At 42.3% G+C, this 22,017-nt stretch overlaps 2 protein-coding genes and 1 long non-coding RNA gene across 4 annotated transcripts in view; 1 reads left to right on the forward strand and 2 right to left on the reverse strand.

Moving 5' to 3' along the window:
- LOC132464803 (uncharacterized) overlaps positions 1 to 22,017 on the forward strand; it is a 216,888-nt gene that overhangs the window by 162,416 nt on the left and 32,455 nt on the right. The window lies entirely within an intron of this gene.
- Positions 129 to 6,595, reverse strand: LOC132464624 (uncharacterized). Of its 2 annotated transcripts, XM_060061107.1 has the most exons (6): positions 6,450 to 6,595; positions 6,207 to 6,313; positions 4,238 to 4,303; positions 3,769 to 3,834; positions 3,529 to 3,654; positions 2,707 to 3,324 (listed from the first exon to the last, which is right to left on the reverse strand). In XM_060061107.1, exons 1-6 carry the CDS (start codon positions 6,542 to 6,544, stop codon positions 3,086 to 3,088), a joined length of 699 nt encoding a protein of 232 aa, XP_059917090.1. In that variant the 5' UTR covers positions 6,545 to 6,595; the 3' UTR covers positions 2,707 to 3,085. The 2 variants fall into 2 exon arrangements, with proteins under 2 accessions (XP_059917099.1, XP_059917090.1); XM_060061116.1 differs by lacking the exons at positions 2,707 to 3,324; positions 3,529 to 3,654 and adding an exon at positions 129 to 844 and having other exon boundaries at positions 6,450 to 6,593.
- Positions 14,690 to 16,337, reverse strand: LOC132464632 (uncharacterized). The gene is made up of 2 exons (XM_060061125.1): positions 15,821 to 16,337; positions 14,690 to 15,587 (listed from the first exon to the last, which is right to left on the reverse strand). Exons 1-2 carry the CDS (start codon positions 16,126 to 16,128, stop codon positions 14,690 to 14,692), a joined length of 1,206 nt encoding a protein of 401 aa, XP_059917108.1. The 5' UTR covers positions 16,129 to 16,337.

Raw genomic sequence — 22,017 nt, forward strand, 5'->3', positions numbered from 1 at the left:
GGCGGATCGCGGATCCGCAGTGGCTCCGCGCCGCATCCGCTCCGGATCCGCGATTAAAACCTTACCTCCGTGGCGGGTCCGTTTGGGACCCGCTGGGGGTCCGTTTGGGACCCGCAAATGTATACAGACATCCGCCGCGGAACCGCAACGGACTCATAAAGATCCTGGCTCATCTGGCCCGGGTCCGTTTTGGACCCGTTTATCTTATTTTCAAAATCCCTTCTGTTCTTGCTGTAGGATAAAATAGGATAAACTAAACTATAGGATAAAACTCAAAACTATCATTCCTAGCCTAGGCTACAGCAATATAGGCCTAGGCATAAGTTTAAATATGCATTGCCTTGTATGTTTTACCTAACAATATTGTCAATAGGCATAACAATAACAGAAAAGGTTCAAGTCAAGACATCAATTTACTGCACAAAAGTAATCACTACTCAATAGAAAAATAGAAAATTGACATTTACATTTATGGAAAATTATAGGTTATAGCCTATTCTGTTTTTGTTAAGTAGTCTACGTTGGCTAGGCTACTTTACATTCATTTTGTGGACCTAATTTAGTGCTTTATAGGCATAGGTCGGTGCAGACATAAAATATTTTATCTATTAGGCTACAACATGAAATGCTGCGCTGCAGCTAAAATATCAGAAAATGAATAACTGGTGAACGACAAGAAGTTCAATCAAATGATTGTTTAATTGTTATTCGGGTGGAGGAGTGGATGGAGGAGGGACACGTCTCCTCGCCGCCCGATCCGCCGCCAGGTTGAACCACCTGATGGCGTGTTTGGTGACCTCCGCGTCCGTGGCTGACCGTGTCACCACGTTTTTCCTCACAGCACCTGTAATCAAAGACAGATTTTATGTAATAGGTTTTTTACTAACTTTAAGAAGAATGCACACATTTGGTGAACAACAGGGTGCATTAATGGCCACTGTTAGGCATGCAAACATGCAAAGTGCTTAGATAAACCGAGTATTTTGTTTTGGGCCTACTGTAGCAGCAAGGAGAAGACTACTGGAGCAAGCACCTTGAAACATTTCGAAAACGAAGCAATAAACGGCAAATAGAACCAGCTGAACAACCGCAGCCGGTATTATTTGATAATTTAAAACTGTATAAGACGAGCCCTAATGTAGAGGATGATCCTTAGCCCCCGCCCCCATGCGTCTTTTGGTAATTTGCCTAAAATCCAAAGTATTTCTAAACAGCACTCCTGCCGTTTTCCTTCTCTACCTAAACTGGTCGCGGAGGCACTGCACTTGACATGCTAGCTCTGTTGGCTAACCTTTAGCTAACACACAGCATTGAGACTAGTAATTACTGCCAGAGACCGGAGTGAGGGGAGGCGGGGCTATGTTGGCGCTGATGTGTGTCTGTTAACTCGCTGTCCGAGAGAAGAGAGCGAGAAAGCGCAGCTGGTATTTGTGTATCGATACGGCAGATAATTATTATTGAAATCTATCGCAACCACCAGGCAGCCAATACGTTTGCGTGCGTTTACTTCGATAACATGATGGGCCTGTTGCCCACACCTGGGGTGCGTTTCTCTTGACATGATAATCCACTCATAGGCGCTGGAACCTTTGAGGCCGCGGGGCCAATGGCCCCGTCTGCGACGTTCGAAACCCCCACGACGAAAGTTTGTCATGCCCGAAATTTGGGGGAATCGCATGACGTATCCATTGTTGACTTTGAGGGAATCCCGTGAACAGCTGGAGCTCACGGGCAGGAAGTGTTACTAACTAGTAAAGAAACTAGTAGCCTAAAGTAAAGACTAGTAGAGATGCGCGGTTGGCATTCATACCCACGGACATCCACGGGTTGGGTGGATTGCGTGAAAGAAAGTAAAGCGGGAAATGAAATTGCGCGCAAGGCAGCATGGGTATACCCAGGCCCATGGTCAACGCCGAAGGAAACTGAAGGAATCAAAAAGAGGACATCTCACAGCAGAGTGCATGTCAGAAAGGTAGGATTTTTGTTATTATCATTCATTATTGCACTCTCTGATAGTAAACAGGAACATTTTCACTAGCATATTGTCCCTACTAAATAAGTGACCGTGTCAGGTTTTCACTGACGCGCTAGCTATTGCATTGTGTTAAACATAACATCAGGCATAGGCCTACCTGACTGAAAATGTGCTTAGGCAAAGTAGCCATCAGCTGCACAGGGTGTCATGGTCATACTATGTTTGATTTCGAGTAAAAAAAAAAGAGACATCAAACGTAAAAAAGAAAAAAAAAAAGGTCTATGGTATAGTGGCCTAGTCAAAAAAAAGGCTACACGGTCATATTGGTATGACGGTTGCTAAGGTTTTTGGTAGTGGCTATTCGTACGGCGACCGTAAGAATAGCAATTAGGCTATTCGTACGGCGCGCCGTAGAAATACTGCATTAGTCTATTTTCACTGCAGGTTAGGGTTAGGGTTATTACTAAAATTACGGTCGGCCGGGTTAGGGTTAGCGCCGAGAAGGCTGATAGGTCAAGTGCGGTCACGTGACAAGCTCGGTCGCCGTACGAATAGCCACTGCCAAGATTTTTAAGGCTGCCCCAACAAACTATTGACTTTGAACGTATTTAATATTACTATGAATTATATACTTACTGAAAAGCAAGGTCTTTGTTGCCATCCTGCTAAAAGGCTTTTTGTTGTGGACACCCTTCCAACTGATCTGATGGGAGACCTCATCAGTGAACAGCCTGCCCAGTATGTTCCAGGTCACCCGCTTCACATCCTGGCCTCCAATGTTGGCCAAAGAAGAAATCTAAAAGGCAAAGACATCTTTTTTTAAATAGACAGGTAGGTAAACAATCCTAAGCTTAGGTTGCATTTAAAATGTTTTTGTTCCTGTTGAAAGCGTCCAGAAATGTAGAAAAACTGAAAAAAAAAGAAATATCTAAACATGTACTTGGCTCACACCCTCATGGACCTGTGCCACCTTTACACACAATGCCAAATCAGGGAGATTGTCACTCACTGACTGTCCACTCGGAATAGGCGGTTCAGGAAAGGCCTGTTCAGGGCTGCTAAAATAGAATATTTGCAATAATCATGGGCAATCAATAAACCTAAACCTAATTAAGTAAGAAAACTCACCACTCTCTGTCGAGCTGGGCCATTTGACGGTTCTTTTAAAAACTGTTCAAATGCCTCCACTGCCTCCAATTGTTCCAGGGGAAACTGGATGCTGTCCGGCATCTCCACATCTGGCCCCGGGGTGCTGTTCATCCTACTGGTGAGTAGGTTCACCTTAGCCGTAAGCTGGTCGTTCTGGTTCTTTATCGTTTCCAGCAGGCTGAGTATTTGGAACTCTGCCGCTGTTGACAGACATGAAATATAGCTAAAATGTAGTGTATCAAATATATCACGTTTCAGTGTTTATCCTCATTACTGAAATTAGCTATTGACATTAGTAAATGACAAAAGTTATTGACAAAAATTGAGGAAAATATGTGATGGTGAATCTTTTCCAAAATCTGTGGCACAGAATGACCCTCCAGTATTTGTCGGTTATTGCTCACCAGAGCAGGGAATGGTATCGGCCATTCTTCCCCCTCGCCATGTTGGTCTGTAGGCCAGGCTGGAAGAAGGCTGCATGTTGAGGGCTGGTGCGGGGGGTGGAGGGAGTTGAGGAGGGACTGCCGTTCCTGGCCCATAGTGAGGTGGGTGGTGTGCGAGAGTCGTCTGTTAACCATGACTGATAATACCCATCGGGCCTTTCTATTCACTAATATTTCAGATTTCAATATATCAGTCCTTACCTTGAGTAACTCTCTGCATGCTCAATGCGGGTGCAGGGTGATGCAGTCCTGCCCCATGGTGAGATGCTAAGGGAGATAAATTGGTATTAAATGTTTGTGATCTGTTAACCATGGTAGGCTGCGAGCTACAGGGCCAAACAATGGCAAACAAAAAATCTCTGGTCATGCTGAACATTAATTTGTATGTTTCATTTTGGTATGCACTACCTATTTCAACCCCATGAATGGATTGACAATGTGTTTCAATACAATTTGATAATGATAAATGATTAATTTAATATTACATGCTGGATGCTAAGACTTTTCAGGCAATATTGCATGAATGCAGATGTTTTTAGCTGACAAAATTTTGGGCTGAGATTTTGAAAGTTACAATTTCAGTAGAGTATGCAGAAAATCTGAGATGAGTGACCATTGCTGTGTTACGATAGATGGGGCAACTGTATTCAAAATTATTATCAGTATTTACCTGGACAATTTTCTCCAGGTTGAGGAGCAGCGAATCTACTGCCTGGCACTTTTCGAGATAGTGGAGCTGGAGGAATGGATACACGGTGAGGGGAATATCTTTAGCACTACGAATGTTAAAGAGCCCATGCCATTAAAATCACATTTTTCCTATTGTTTGTTAAATAACATAGGTCAGAATAAGTTTGTGACCTGTGGTAAGTTTGAAATCTATGCAGTTTGTCTGCTGTATGCAATAGCCAATGAAAGGAAAAAGGCAGAAGAAATGAGCCAATCTGGATAAGGTGACACTGCTACGTAGCGTTGTCAAATTATTATTCATGGCCCTGCCCACTTGGTTGGTTCGTAACCACCCACAGAAATTCTGAAGGTTTCGTGATTGAGCTAGTGCTAAATGCTAATACGTGTACTGTACGGTAGTTGCTAAGTTCGTAGTAACAGGCTAGTTACAGAATTTTGAATGCAATGGCAGAACGACATCGAAGTACATGAACTGCGACATGCTGCCTGCCGCCGGTTGCCGCGAAGCACCACCGCCCGGCAGCGGGCAGCCGGGCGGTGGTGCCTCGCACCGGCAGCAGGCAGCAGGCAGCGCGCGGTTCTGTCTACTACAGATTGATGTGGAAGTGGAAGAACCAGAGACGTCGGAGAACCCGACGAAGTCCTTTGTGATTCATTATATCGTCTGGAGGTGCACACAGCTTTTGGCCGTGATAATATGTATTATTTGATATAGATATCTATGTATTATATGATATTATTTAGATGTAGAGCTCCAGGACTGTAACGCAAGTGTTGTACACTTCCTTGTTATTTGGAGAACCGTTCTGCTGTTGGTGTTATGGCGCATAACACGTCGGACTCTCGTCTCTGGTATTTCCACAACGAGACTCTTAGTGGGGGTTATCTCAGCCATGGTTGAGAATGAATTGGGGGGAAAGGAACTTTGGCTTTGACTCCCTGAAGTAGGCATGAACCACGACATGGAGGACAAAGGGATTGTTGACCGCGGTCGTCACCCGCCGGAGCCTCGCTGCCGATGGACCACCGCCTCGGCTTCAGGAGGCGGTGATTAGCGCTGACCGCTGCCGAGGCGGCGGGAAGCAGGGCTCAAGCGGGATACATTCGCGGCCAACAATCCCTTTCTCCTCCATGTCGTGGTTCATGTACTTCAGGGAGTCAAAGCCAAAGTTCCTTTCCCCCAATTCATTCTCAACCATGGCTGAGATAACCCCCACTACGAGTCTCGTTGTAGAAATACCAGAGACGAGAGTCCGACGTGTTATGCGCCATCACACCAACAGCAGAACGGTTATCCAAATAACAAGGAAGTGTACAACACTTGCGTTACAGACCTGGAGCTCTATATCTAAATAATATCATATAATACATATATATCTATATCAAATAATACATATTATCACGGCCAAAAGCTGTGTGCACGTCCAGACGATATAATGAATCACAAAGGACTTCGTCGGGTTCTCCGACGTCTCTGGTTCTTCCACTTCCACGTCAATCTGAAGTAGACGCGGTCGTTTGAGATTCATAATAGCCTATCGTCTGGAGGCTTACACAGCTTTTGGCCGTGATAATATATATTATATGATATAGATATCTATGTATAATATGGGTTTCTACGAGCCATTGCGATACAGCCACCGTAAACAGAGCGCATGGTACTGTGGCTACAAGCTGCTCAGGGCCACACCCCCACCCCCCTCCTTGACCTGCCTTGACACGCCCACCGAAACAGCGCATTTGGGGGAAGCTCAATGTGCGACTGGCTCGGAGTGGCTGTAACTCTGCACCACGGCTGAATTTCGGGGACGTCTTTGAAAACTGGGTTTGTGGCCCACTAATACCTATATTAAAGCATCCATAAAATAGCATGGCATGGGATCTTTAACCATATCTCTAATATTAATGTTATGATTTTGTTATTTAGATGTTAAGAGATTATTCCTTACTCTGCCAGGGAAATTGGCTTGGGCTTGGAAGCACTGGTAGTGCTTCCAACTGAGACACTACATCTTCCACATCTTCTTCGCTCTGGTCAGAGTCTCCGAAACGATGGCTGTTAAGTAACCTTATCATCAGGGTTATTGCAATCTCACAATTGCCAAATATACATTTAGTCCAAGCATCTCTGGTCTATTTTTAAATAACCTTCCTATCACTACAAAAACATAAACAAGACAGAACACACTTACACTGGCCTCCTTTGCCTCTTATCTGGTGGCCCACACTCCTGCTCTGCCTCAGACTGTAGGTCAGAGGTGTTGCAGCCGGTCTGATACTGCTCCATAATCCTACAGGCATCTTTGTAGTTGTCTAAAATATAATATGTTAAAATTATCATAAGGTTGAAATTAGCTGTAGACCTACACAGAATGTTAATATTATTACTAAAGATATGAAAACTAGGCACAGAAAGTAAGGAAACTTGTTTGGTTGATTTTTTCATTGCTGTAAAAATGCTTTTTAGCAAGAAAACTTATATCGTTGGAAAGCCTGGAGCCTCCCCTTTTAAATGATACCACATTTGTAAGGAACATGCATTTGTGGTATGCGCAGCAGAGCTGAGTATGTAGATTGTGGCCAAGAAAAATGTGCCAAACAGCACTCTGCCATTGACTCTTATTTTGAGTTTTTGGTACTCCCAGGTACTCTCAGTGGCAGAGCACTGAGACAGACTCAGAGAGTCAATGGCAGAATGCTGTTTGGTACATTTTTCTTGGGTGCAACCTACATACTCAGCACTGCTGCTCATACCACAAATAAATGGAACATTTTAAACAATGCAAGGCAAAGATAATTGTCATAACCTAGACAGAATTGGTTATTCCAAGCAGAAGGAGAAGAAACCATGAAATTATCTTTAAACTAGAGTTTTATGAATTGGCATACCACATGTTCTGATGATCGTGATATCATATTTTGGCCAGTTTGGCTCATGGTCCTCGCTGTTGGCAGCTGCCCTTTTGGCACGTTCTGTGTTTTTATATTTTGGCCAGTACACCATCCCGTCATCACACCACTTATCCGGGACAACAGCAATGTCCCCATTGGCAAATCGGATCAGATGAAAACTCATCCCTAATGTAGAAAGAAAGACGATAGCGCAATGACAATCAAAATGTCTGTTTTTTTAAATGGAAAGTTCTGCAGAGAAGGGAAGTTGAAAAAGTTGAAAGTTGGCACATGTATCAATTCAGCATAAAATTCAGCATAAAATGTAATTTCCCCTGGCTTTTTTACGTATAATGTTATGTATTATATGTAATCTCATATTTAGAAAACATGAAATTATGGATTATGGAAAAATACAACCTTTTCTGAAATACTCACAGCAAATTTTCATCCAGAGTAATTAAGTAATGGAAGTCATAGTCAGAAGTCAGTAGTCAACCATATTATTTGAGTTTTTAACTTGAACTGATTGTTTAAACTGATTGATTGATTGAACTGATTCATAGTCAGTAGTCAACTATATAATTACAGTTTTTAACTTGAACTGATTGTTTAAACTGATTGATTGATTGAACTGATTCATAGTCAGTAGTCAACTATATAATTAGAGTTTTTTACTTGAACTGATTGTTTAAACTGATTGATTGAACTGATTCATAGTCAGTAGTCAACTATATAATTAGAGTTTTTTAACTTGAACTGATTGTTTAAACTGATACATTTATTGAACTGATTGTTTTTGTTTTTTGTTGTTTTGTTGTTTTGTTTCATTTAGTGGAGGAGAGGTATGGCCACAAAACCATCCCTGTACGGCAAGGCTACACATTTCTGTCGCAGCGCTGACACCTCAACCGACTTCAGCTCATCAGATGCATCATTTACAGCAAAAATGTTCATTCTGTCAGAGTTGAAGGGGTAGGTATAGAATGGAGACTGCCGGGAAAATTCTGTGTAAATAGCGTACACACCATTATCATTTTGGATAATGTTTTTGATAAGGCAGACTTTATCCCCCACCAGAAACATGTTGTCCCCTGTTGATAGTTTTACCGTCCACCTTTCACATCGCATTTCCCCATATTGCGCATGAACTCCCATGCCAACAACAATTGGGCCCACAAAATGCTCCCTTTTCAGAATAACGTCTGCATCAGCATCGAATTTGCTAGCTGTAACCTCTGAAAGGCGCCGAATGAGCTGAGCTAGAGGGAACGCAGGTTTTCTAATGAGTTTTTTTATTTTCCCAAGGTGGTTCTCGTATGGGAACGCTGAAAAAGAGTCCAGACAGCCATGCCTCTTCACCTCGTCTGCCAGGTGGACCAGACAGTGGACATTGTACGCAATCTGGTCTGTCCCATAAAGCTCACCAAAATGGTTTACAAAAGATTTTAGCATTTGTCCAGCATAGTCAGCAAGGTTGAGATGTTCAGGGCTCACCAAAATGGATATAGCAGTTGACAGGAGCATGAAATTGCAGTACATGTTCCGGTCCAGGAATCCTGCCAGCACCACAGGGCCAGTGTACAGTAAGAACTGTCGGAATTCAGTTGCCTTCCAACGGTCCAACTCCCTAAGCGACCGTGGTCTCCTGGCAAACTCAATTGGCACGTAGGGCCTCATGGACTGGAGTTTGCCTGACATCCTGTCCACTATTAATGCCGGCAGTCTTACTGGTAACGGACCCCGGAGCCAGGTCTGGAGCAGTTTCCTTACAATGCCCAAACACACTAGATGCATATAATCTAAGGGAAACTGTGTTACCATGCCAATCTTGACATTCTGAAATGGATGTGGCCCCTCATGATGGTGTAATTCATCAACCTTCAGGTTGAATGAGATGTCAGTTCTAAGGGGGTACTCTGGTCCAGGGAAAGACATACACCGGTTCTGGTATTTCCCTTGGTGTAGGCACTTATCGCACCCATGGTAAGCATTATGGGCCTTTGTTTTTTTCACAAAGGCCCATGCAGGGTTATCACAGACTACCGTGTGAAGCTGAATCTTAAGGTTCTTATCTCCAAAACAAAACCCAGCCTCTAGCTCCTGCAGTTCTCTGACAAAATCAAATAGGAACTCTGTGGCCGAACTAGGTTTTTTTGGTCCACAGTACGCCCCAATGACCACAGGTTCCTTCATGGGGACGCTAACCAGTAAGCCAAGGATGGGCCACAGCTGTACAGTGGAACTTTTAAATAAAGATAGACCATCGATATTAATCTGCAGCCCCAATGTCATGCCCTCTGCCAGTGTTTTGGCATATTTGCTTAGGGTGGACTTCAAGGAGGAAAGGATGCCAAAGTGATGGTAGTTCCCCCCAGCCTTCTCCTGAATAGCATAATGCATTTTTGTCTTGAGAAGGGTCCTACCATCCTTCGGCAGATTGGGATGGGTTATATGGAGTATACTCAACAGTGCAGTCAGGGCAACCATGGAAATGCCAAAACTCACTGCCCAGTTGGCAATGTTATCAGAAAGTGATGTTGGGTCATCATCATTTTCAGAATCTGAACCTGATGTCCCATCCCCATCACATCCATCCCAATGCACATCATCAAAATCTGCCTCAAATTCCATGTCCTCTTCAGTAAGAACTTGCACCTCTGGCATTGCATGTGCACCTGAAGAGGGTTGGGCAGTGTTCTCAGAAAGAACTCTGTCATCTGCCCCTATTCCTGTCATGTCAGTCATGTCTGTCCTAATTTGATTAAGCCTTTTTTGAACGTCTGCACGTGTCCTTCGTCTTAAGGCTGATAAGGAGACAGGCACAGTCTTTCTATTCATTTTTGTTCTAAAAGACATTTCAGAAAAAAAGAAAAGAAAGTAAAATGTATCATTAATCATTGTTTCTAATGTTGTATTTAAATAAACACATTGTTGAATGGTGGTGTTGTCTGTTTCATTGCTACAAACTAGACAAGAACATAGAAATGTGCCATTTTCTGCAGGAAATGCATTGTGTAGTTATTATTAGTAGTAGTAGCAGTAGTAGTATCATTATTTGTTCTGTGGCCAACTGCTAGAAAATGTATAAGCAACATTACATTTTAAGAAACCAGAAAGTATCTTACTTGATCAAGCGAACCCAGCAGAGGAAATTGTAGCAACAGTCAAATCCAGAACGGGCAACAGTCAAATCCAGATGCTGCAGAACACACAAAATAGAAGATGGGGACCAAGTTCTATACAGTAGCATAAGAAATCAGAAACTGGCGCGAATACCCATTAGTTGTTTGAACCGAATCCCTTCACTTGATTTAAGCCATTTAACTGCATTTTCTGCAGGAAATGCTCCAACTGCTAGAAAATGTGTAAGCAACATAACATTTTAAGAAACCAGAAAGTATCTTACTTGATCAAGCGAACCCAGCAGAGGAAATTGTAGCAACAGTCAAATCCAGAACAGGCAATAGTCAAATCCAGATGCTGCAGAAAACACAAAATAGAAGATGGGGACCAAGTTCCATACAGTAGCATAACAGTGATTAAAATGGCATATTTTCATTATAAAGAGGATGGCAGATAACCACTACATATGAGACCAAACTTGCCAAAATGTTAACTTGCTGCGATCTATTTGTATGGTACGCATGCCTGGAATTTCGTGATATGAGGGGCAAGGCCACTTGGCCTGCAGCGGGGCAATTTTTTTGAGGGCACAAAGGCCACATGCCAGGGCATCAAGGCCATAACATGATTTTGATTTCACTAATAGACAAATGCATTTCTCAAAGCATTAACGCCTTGTTAATAAACAGTCTAACACTTCTCACTTCTGCATCTTGAAGAGCACTTTTGTGATAATTCTTCAAATATTTTTCTTATTGTCTATAAGATTAGAATTAGAATTAAGTAATATATTTTTTTTAATTACACATAATAATAATAATAATAATACATTTTATTTAGAGGCGCCTTTCAAGACACCCAAGGTTACCTTACAGAGCATATCAAAACAGAATAACACTCAAAAGAAAGGGGGGGACCTCACTAACCACCACCATAATTAACATTATTTCAAAATGATAACTCTCCCTCTGCCGTCATGGGGGTCGCCAGTGTTGCAAGATTCCGGCCCAATCTAGCAACACTGGGGGACAAGCAGTTTTATTTGTTCAGAAATGCTTGAAAAAATGTAACTTTTATGGAGATACCGCATTAGGCCTACTTGGTCAATAAAAGAGCTAAGCTACTCAAAACCTATTTTATTCAGAAACGCTTACGATCTTAAGTATAATTGACCGCTGTCAAGGACAGGGGATCTTTTTTTTTTTTTTATCCCAGTGTACTCGGTGACCCAAGCGTACTCGGTTGCTAGGCGACGCCAAAGACGTTGGTGTTTGGCGGACTATTTCTCTGCTAATCAACACTACGAATGCTGGTAACAGATAAATTGTAAAAAGACACACCGTGTGAAGTTATTTTTTTTCGTTTTGGCAAGTAGCCATGTAATAAGCGGGATAATGTATAGAACGTCGCTGGTCATTATCGAAAATAAGCCACCAGCACCACCTTCAGGGTGAAGCAAGCCGGTTCGCTCTGTCGGGGCTTATTTTCCCGATGACCGGCGTTTTATACATAACAGCGACACATTAAAACAGAACAGACCAACCCTAACCCTAACCCAATGAAGGATAACTTAACTTAACTACCATAACATATTCTGCCGTAATTGCTATTCCATTTTAAATCAAATAGGCTACAGACTGACATGATTATCGCCTCTCAGCTAACAATAGCCTGGTGCAAAAAATGATAGCCTAACTGAAAAATTATTTAGGCCTACTGCTAGTCCTAATATCAAACAACGTCATTACAATCATACGTAGTCTAAATGATGATTACAAAAACACAAAGGCCAATGTTTACTGTGAATGTCGCAATATAGGCCTATCAATAAATAATTAGGCCTACATAAATCAAAATCAATAATAAATCATGCTTACGTAACGCAACCGTGTTCCAGCAAAGAAAGAAAGTCTCAACTGAATGATCTGCTCTTTATAGGCTTTCAACGTGTTGGCGCGTCCGCGTTCGCGGATCAGACACGGGTCCGACACGGGTCCGCTCAGGATCCACAATATATCAACAAATAAATCAAATAATAATAATAAATCAATAATAAATCATACTTACGCAACCGTGTTCCAGCAAAGAAAATCTCAAATGATATGATCGTCTCGGCTCTTGGTGATAGGCTTTCAAACGTTATGGCGCGTCCGCGTTCGCGGATCCGACACGGGTCCTCTAGGCGGCGCCAAAACGGATGTGACAGTAAGGGCCCGTGTCCACCAAAAGCGTTTTTAAAAGACGGAGCGTCGGTCTGCAATGCATTCTCTATGGCAGGACGCGCAAGCAGCGCGCCTTTTAAAAAGCCGCCCGGAGCGTTTAAACGCTCCGGGCGCCTCGCGCTTTTAGACGCGCGCCCCCGTTGAAAAAAGTTGAACTTTTGAAGAAAAGCGCTTCACGTCATCGGCGCTTTTTTTGAACGACCAATCAAAATCGAGGATGAGGCAAGGCTAAAAGTATAAACGGAACTCAAACTGAAACAAACTGAAACATGTCGGACGAAAGCTTGATAACAGCTGTGAGCGAGTGTCCGGTCCTGTACGACCTCACGTTGAAGGCCTACCACGACCTAACAAAACGCAACCAGGCCTGGCGAGACATTTCAGCTATGCTGGGCGTTACAGGTGAGAATTATTAATTAATTATTTATATTATTATCATGTTTATGAATGATATTATCGCATTTAACGATTAGCCGTTAGGTACAAACTGCCATCCGTACTTGGCAGTTAGTATTAACGTTTACATGGCAGTTAGTATTAACGTTAACTTGGCAGTTAGTATTAACGTTACTGATAGGTAAGCTTGATATTAACCTTGTAGGTTGTGTGAATTGCTAATTGTAGAGACATAATCTTGCATCAACAGCTGAAGTGTCCCGGAAGAAATGGAAGTACTTGCGGGATAAATATTTGAGGGAGAGGAAGGCAGAGAGGGACAGGAAGAAAAGTGGGGCCGGTGCCACCTCTTTCAAGAGGTGGAAGTACATGGCGATCATGGGCTTTCTGGAGCGCCATGTGAAGGAGAGGGTATCGTCAAGCAATATGGAGCAGGGAGATTATAGCCGGCAGGAAATAGCACCGGAGATCTTGGCCCTGCTAGCGCCCAGTATGTCTCCCCAACGAGAGGTAGGCCTATAACAAAAGCTAGTAGCCTAAAACATATGCTAAAAACATACCCTAACATACTAGTGTTCTTAAGGTTTTTGTTGGGTGAAGCCAGATGCAGAGATATTTATAAGAATTCACCATTTTAATTTGCACATTTTAAACAAACAAATGTATGCTTTCTTTCACAGGTGGTGGCTCAAAGTGAAGAGGAGATATCTCCTCCCTCTCCCAGCCTATCAGAGTCCGCTGTGGACACCTCTCCTCCATCTCCTCCCACTACCTCGCGTCCTGTACCTCCACCACCACGCAGGAGACAGCTGGAGCAGCCGCTGTCTGTGTTCCAGCAATCTATCCTGTCCTCCCTCCAAAAAGAAAAGGAGAATACACTGGCTCTGGACGAGGATGAGCATTTTATGCTCAGCCTCGTCCCATCATTGAGGAGGCTGTCGAACCAAAAAAGGGCCCAGGCGCGCATGAGGATGCAGCAGGTCCTTTACGATGTGGAGTTTGGAGAGTAATTCATTTTTTGTAATCCTTTTCTATTTAGATTTAGTTTTAAGATTTAAGATTTTTTTAAATGTGTAAATAAAATTTGTAATCAGTTTCTATTTAGATTTAGTTTAAGCTTTAAGATTTTTTTAAATGTGTAAATAAAATTTGTAATCAGTTTCTATTTCGATTTAGTTTAAGCTTTAAGATTTTTTTAAATGTGTAAATAACATTTGTAATCAGTTTCTATTTAGATTTAGTACAAGCTATAAGAAATGTTTCAAATGTGTACATAATATCTTGGAATCATTTTCTATTTAGATTTAGTACAAGCTATAAGAAATGTTTCAAATGTGTACATAATATCTTGGAATCAGTTTCTATTTAGATTTAGTACAAGCTATAAGAAATGTTTCAAATGTGTACATAATATCTTGGAATCATTTTCTATTTAGATTTAGTACAAGCTATAAGAAATGTTTCAAATGTGTACATAATATCTTGGAATCATTTTCTATTTAGATTTAGTACAAGCTATAAGAAATGTTTCAAATGTGTACATAATATCTTGGAATCATTTTCTAATGAATCAGTTAATTAAACATTTTAATGCTAAGACAATGTTGTTTTGTTTTCATTACATTAGGTAGTAGATACATAATGAATGCTCTGATGATGATGAAGGTGTTAAAGGTGTGTTTTTGTCTTCAGAAGTAATCCAGCATACAACATGAATGTTAGATTGATTTAAGAAATTTTATTAATAGTTTTGGTTTTTCGCCTTTTTTGATTTAAATATATGCAAAAATTATAAACTAAATTCCATCCTGCCAAGTCACTCGACCAGGCAGAGATGAAAAATAGCGGTTGAAGGTCTCCCTCACTGCGACCGCTTCCCTGGAGGCGTTGTTGCTGCCGACCCTGGGGATGCTCTGCACTGCACCCTGTGATGGCACAGTTGGAGTGCGGGGGCCATCCTCTCCCTCACCATCCCATCGCATATAGTTGTGGAGGATACAGGTGGCTTTCACGGCGCTCTCTGCAACCTCTGGAGACACGCCGAGAACCCTCCTGTAGAGCCTCCACTGGTTGGCGAGGATGCCAAAGGCGCACTCCACAATCCTCCGGGCGTGGGACAGCCGAAAATTGAAAATCCTCCGCTCTCCCCCCAGGTTTTGGCCAGGGTAGGGCCGCAGGAGGTTCCTCCGCAGAGGAAAAGCCTCATCCCCAATGAATACATGCGGCTGGGGTCCCAGATGGTCTGCTCCAGGTAGGGGTCGATCAGGTGGAAGGTCCAGGTTCCCCAGCCGCAGAGCAGTGCCAAAGGCCGAAGACGAGAGCGTGCCTCCATCACTGCTCCTGCCGTAGGCCCCCACATCCACGACCCTAAAGCGATAGCGGGCATCCACCACCGCCAGAAGGACGATGGAGAATGCCCCCTTATAATTAAAATACTGGCTGCCAGTAGACGGTGGGGCCTGTATAACCACATGTTTGCCGTCTATGGCGCCGAGGCAGTTGGGGAAGTCTGCCAGCTTCTCGTAGTCCCCAGCTATCTTCCTCCAGTCCTCTGCCCCTGGCACAGGCATGTATGTGGAGACCATACACTGCCATATGGCCTCACACACACTCTTCACGATCCTCGCCACAGTGCAGAACCCCACCCTGTAGCTGAAGGCTATGGACCTGTAGGAGTCTCCAGTTGACAGGTACCTGCAACATAAACAAAGATAGCCTACATTATCTTCAGTTAATTAGAAAACAAAAAAGAACTGCACAGCTGCTAATAAAGGTTTGCCTTCTTATTAATTAAATGAAATGAAAACTTTTAATTAATTTAATTTATTGAATTAATAAGAAGCCAAACCGTTAACTCCTGTTAACTCCTATCGACCTAACGTCAGTTGGTATTTAACGAAAGACACATTTCAGTTTATGCTACTCACCTCAGACAAATGCAAAGCCGTTGGGCGGGACTGATGCTCTCCCTATAATTGGTCTTCATCTTGGCGATGGTCGGCCCAATAAACGTTAACACTCCTTCAAACTGCTGCCGGTTGAGTCTAAAATAGACCTTGAAGCGATCCTCGTCCAGGCGGAGCTCTTGGCACAGCCGGTGATATTCCCCGTACTGCCCCCTGCCACGATTAATACTGTGGACCCACACTCTCCTCCGGGCAACCACGACAGGCGCAGGGGGATCGTCCGCAACCTCCGCTGCCACGGCAAGAAGCGCTATCACTCTCGGATTCATTTCGCAAATTGTAGGAGTAACCAGGACGTTCAGGTGTCAGATGCCATATGATGGAGCCAACAGATAAAAGCTGTGTATCTATGGATACAAGCGATGATGTATTTAATGACGTAAACGAAAAACGCTTCGTGCGTCTTTTTTGAGCGGCGCGCACAAACGCGTTGAAAGCAGTGCACGGAGCGCTCCGTCTTTTAAAAACGCTTTTGGTGGACACAGGCCCTTAGAGTGCAGTCCATGGGGGGCAGGGAGGGCTGGGCCGGGGGCGGGGGGAGATGAAGGGGGGTGGGGAGTGGGGTGGTCAAGCTGTTGAGGAGCCTTATTGCACAGGGATAGAAGCTCTTTGCCATCCTGGAGGTGCGTGCCTTTTTTGATCTGAACCTTTTCCCTGACGGGAGTAACAGGAACAGATGATGGGCAGGATGAGAAGGGTCTGTGAGGATGCGTTTAGAGCGCTGCAGGCAACGGGAGGAGGAGATGGACAAGATGTCGGGCAGCTCTACTCCAATGATCCTTCCCGCTGTTTTAATCAGCCTCTGGATGGCTGCCTGCTCCGCCTTTGTACAGCTGTAGGACCATACATTCAGGCAGTATGTAAGCACACTCTCTATAGCGCAGCGGTAGAAGTTAAACAGCAGCCTCTGAGGAAGGTGTTCTTTCCTCAACTTCCGGAGGTAAAAGAGGCGTTGCTGGGCCTTCCCCAAAACGGAAGCTGTGCAGTGCAGGTCAGCGTGAGAGCCTTGTGCTACAGGTTGATGGGGAAGAGCGAGGCACCACAGTTTTAGAGTCTAGGCAGGAAGCTGTGTTCATCCCTGTTCAGTGGTGTTTGTTCGGTTAAGCAGTAGCTAAGTGTAGTCCTCAAGGGCCACCAACTTGAATGTTTTTCATGTCTCCCTGTTTTTCACACACAATTTAATATAGTCAAGGTAATGAGTACAAGGCTACAACTTTTCAATAAACAAGATATTTATTGTCGGTTGCACAGCAGAAGTACAGGTACATTGGAATAATTGTGATTCTTGGAGTCCGCTTTATATATATATATATATATATATATATATATATATATATATTATGTAGCAGGGTGACCTGTATTTCTCCCATATATCTGTTTCAGCCTCAGTCACCTCCCTTTTACCTGTATTGTGACTTGTGCCACTACGCAACGGTTGCTCTACCGGATGGCGTCGTAACTAATCCCTGGCACTCAGCTGACAGGTTTGTTTAGTTTCCTCTTTGGGTGCAGTTCAATAACTGCACCAACTTCCTGTAAGACAACCTGATGTGTGTGGATATCCAATGCCCTAATGTGTTCTCTGTGCTCTCTTTTTAGAGTAGTGTTCTTGTCCGGGCCGTATCTTTGGGAGGCGCGGTTTGGTGGTTTGCCGTGTACTTGCATGTAGATAAGTGTTGGGAAAAATAACCTGATGAGCACATCATATGGCAGGCACATTAATATATAGTCGACTCTTGCTCTAAACCCAACGAACACATAACACAAACATGATAATATATAGTCAGGTCAAGGCCGGAGCTGAAGGCCCCATCTCCCAGGCAGGCAGATGGTGGACACTCAGACAATGCACCAGTATCATCTCCAGAACGGGAGAGCCACATTAATTTATCACACAGGAGACACCTCGAAGCTCTCCCCCACTAGAAGGAACACATGCAGATACTAGGGGCCTGAGAGCCACATTAATTTATCACACAGGAGACATTTTGAGAGCTCTTCCCCGTTAGGAGGAACCAAGAGATACACCTGCCCATACCAGGACCTCAGAGCCACATTAAATTACCACACGAGACATTTCAGGGGGGCACTCCCCGTTTTAATTTATCACACCGGAGACACGAGGAACTCTCCCTGTTACGAAGCCCTCTCAGGGCCTGGGAGCCAAAACACCGAACCGCACACACCTCAAACACACACACCTCATCGAGAGGAGGATACAGCATAAGACTGTATCACACAGGGACTCTTCACCTTCTTCTGAAGCAGACCTTCCACGGAGGCGAAGCTCCAGACGAACCATCAGCGCTGATTAGGGACTTAGACATATTCGATCTCTCACGCATTATGACTCTGTATAACCGTTGCCACTTTACTTAATAAATCCAAGGTCCTCGTGCCGATAGACTTTATTACCTCTCCGTCTCATTTTATCTGGTCCAGTAGCTAGACAGACCGTTTTTCCCAACATAAGTAGGGTGTTACCTGCTCAATTCATACATTTTTACAATTGTTTATTAATAGTATTTTGTTCTAGGACCAGCATTGGTGGAGTTGGAGACGGTCACATTCTGGCGCTGGCGCTTCAGTGCTCCTATTTTCATCTCATAGAATAATAACATGACTTTTTTTCAACCATTTAAAAATAAACTTTTGTAGACTTGAATTGGAAACACGTCTCTGTGAGTCTTTACACAAATCTGTATTATAAATGTTGTTTGTTTTTGTACTATTGGTGTGGTCACATTCATATATAAAAATTCTGATAAGACATGGACATCCCCAACTCCAATTACACCATCTCTCAACATGCCACTACTTGTGTCCTATTAATCATTCACAGACCTATTAAGAAATAATTTGGTACAGTACCATAAATTAATCTGTAACGTAAAGCTATTTTCTAATCAACAATGTCCCTGACTGACACATATCCCCGTCACGTAGGTACTATGCTAATAACAGACTAATACAAAAAATGTGACTGTGAAAAAGTGACTTCCCTTGTGTAAATTCGGATGTCTGCGTCGGAGCCAGCAAACCGCTGCAGTCCAAACTCTCGCTGGAGACGTAACTCCTGTAGCTCCTTTCTCGGCTCCTGTACTTCATTTGAGACGCTTTCAGCAGCGGATGCGGACATATCCATGGCAGTCGGTTCAGAGAGAGCAGTAGTCTTGATCGTTGAATAGGAGATCAACTTCATCTTCCGGAGGGGCAGTTTCGACGAACCGATCAACTCTCTCCCACACGCCGCGCCTTGGGGTTTCGACTGTATACTGGTTCCACTCAAAAAGGGTCGCTACGGCACCTTTTGCAAGTCTCCTTCGACCCTGAGGAGTAGTTGGCTCAATCAACTTGTCGGGACTAAAGTGTCTGCTACAGACCTTGGAGTGAGTGGTGATGACATATGCATCCCGGCGTATGTTCACAATCCATCGACTCCTCACGTCAGTTTGGCTCGGAAAGCCATGAAAACTAAATACCCCGTTGAATTTTGCTGACGCTGTACAACTGCGGTCACGCCAGCCGCACTTTGGAAAAGCCCCGTCAAGCCAGCCGCCGCTTAATATCTGTTGCGCATCTATTACTGCACTCACGGTACGGTGCCCGACTAGGCCAAAATGGATGGGAAAGCAGTTTTTTTATACCCGGTGCAACGGTTAAACATGGGGGATATTACAGGTTTGCTGATTTTTTTCACAGGATTCTTGTTCACAGTGATCCTGACTATCACTATAGAACATATCAAAACATTTTACTGTATGGTTTTATAATAAATTAAATTCAAAATCCTTCCCAGTATCAAAGTGCATACTGGAGAATGGATAATTTCCTGCTTTTCAAAAATGTATTACAATTATTCCTTAAGAGGTTTGTTGATATTTTCAATGGATTCTTGTTCACAGTAATCCTGACTATCCTTATAGAACATATAAAAAAATCTTACTCTGGTTTTATAGTAAATTATATTCAAAATCCCTTCCAGTATCAAAGTGCATACTGGAGAATGGATAACATCCTGCTTTTCAAAAATGTATTAAAATTATTCCTCAAGAGGTTTGCTGATAGTTTCAATGGATTCTTGTTCACAGTGATCCTGACTATCACTGTATAACATATCAAAACATTTTACTGTATGGTTTTATAATAAATTAAATTCAAAGTCCCTCCCACTCTCAAAGTGCATACTGGCGAATGGATAATTTTCTCAATTTCAAAAATGTATTAAAAAAATTCCTTATGATTTTCTTGCTGATATTTTTCATGGATTCTTGTTCACAGTGATCCTGACTATCACTGTATAACATATCAAAACATTTTACTGTATGGTTTTATAATAAATTCAATTCAAAATCCCTTCCAGTATCAAAGTGCATACTGGAGAATGGATAACATCCTGCTTTTCAAAAAATTATAAAAATTATTCCTTAAGAGGTTTGCTGATAGTTTCAATGGATTCTTGTTCACAGTGATCCTGCCTATCACTGTATAACATATCAAAACATTTTACTGTATGGTTTTATAATAAATTAAATTCAAAGTCCCTCCCACTCTCAAAGTGCATACTGGCGAATGGATAATTTCCTCAATTTCAAAAACGTATTAAAATTATTCCTTAAGAGGTTTGCTGATATTCTGAATGGATTCTTGTTCACAGTGATCCTGACTATCACTATAGAACATATCAAAACATTTTACTGTATGGTTTTATAATAAATTCAATTCAAAGTCCCTCCCACTCTCAAATTGCATACTGGCGAATGGATAATTTCCTCAATTTCAAAAATGTATTAAAATTATTTCTTAAGAGGTTTGCTGATATTTTCAATGAATTCTTGTTCACAGTGATCCTGACTATCACTGTATAACATATCAAAACATTTTACTGTATGGTTTTATAATAAATTAAATTCAAAGTCCCTCCCACTCTCAAAGTGCATACTGGCGAATGGATAATTTCCTCAATTTCAAAAACGTATTAGAATTATTCCTTAAGAGGTTTGCTGATATTCTGAATGGATTCTTGTTCACAGTGATCCTGACTATCACTATAGAACATATCAAAACATTTTACTGTATGGTTTTATAATAAATTCAATTCAAAGTCCCTCCCACTCTCAAATTGCATACTGGCGAATGGATAATTTCCTCAATTTCAAAAATGTATTAAAATTATTTCTTAAGAGGTTTGCTGATATTTTCAATGAATTCTTGTTCACAGTGATCCTGACTATCACTGTATAACATATCAAAACATTTTACTGTATGGTTTTATAATAAATTAAATTCAAAGTCCCTCCCACTCTCAAAGTGCATACTGGCGAATGGATAATTTCCTCAATTTCAAAAATGTATTAAATTGATTCCTTAAGAGGTTTGCTGATATTCTGAATGGATTCTTGTTCACAGTGATCCTGACTATCACTATAGAACATATCAAAACATTTTACTGTATGGTTTTATAATAAATGCAATTCAAAGTCCCTCCCACTCTCAAATTGCATACTGGCGAATGGATAATTTCCTCAATTTCAAAAATGTATTAAAATTATTTCTTAAGAGGTTTGCTGGTCAAGGTTACCATGGTCACTGCTCATGCGGTTGACCGGTCGGCACGTAGAGCAGCTTTTTTCCTTGTTTTTTGTCTTTTACCCTACTTTTTGTCTCTTACCCTACTTCACGCATTGTGTAAAGAAATACTGGACGATTTTTTTCCATTTGCCTGTACGGTGCGTACTTTGTATCACTGTAAACATCATTGTAAACATCATTGTAAACAGTGATACTTTGTATCACTGTTTGTTTGTTTTTGAATCGCTACCTGGCCGAGGATAAGCTCCCTGGAGGACTAACTGTTTTTCTAACTGTTTTTTCCGGCTTGGATATCCGCGCATTCATATGGACTATTCTTTTGAAGAACTTGACTATTCTTCAAATGTGACTATTCTTCAAATGTGGATTATCTGTGAGTCTGTTTCTGCAAATCGGAACAATATTCCCGACGGCAAAATCACCTACACAAGAGACTTTTTGCTGCAGCTCAGACTCTCATCTCATCTCACCTGCACCACGGATACTTTTCCCGATTAAATAATCCGCAAAAATTCATCCAGCGTACACAATCAAAAAAAGGTAACTAGAAGGGGCAAGAAAAAAGG

Source organism: Gadus macrocephalus, chromosome 1 (assembly GCF_031168955.1).
Source record: "Gadus macrocephalus chromosome 1, ASM3116895v1".
Lineage (NCBI taxonomy): Eukaryota > Metazoa > Chordata > Actinopteri > Gadiformes > Gadidae > Gadus > Gadus macrocephalus.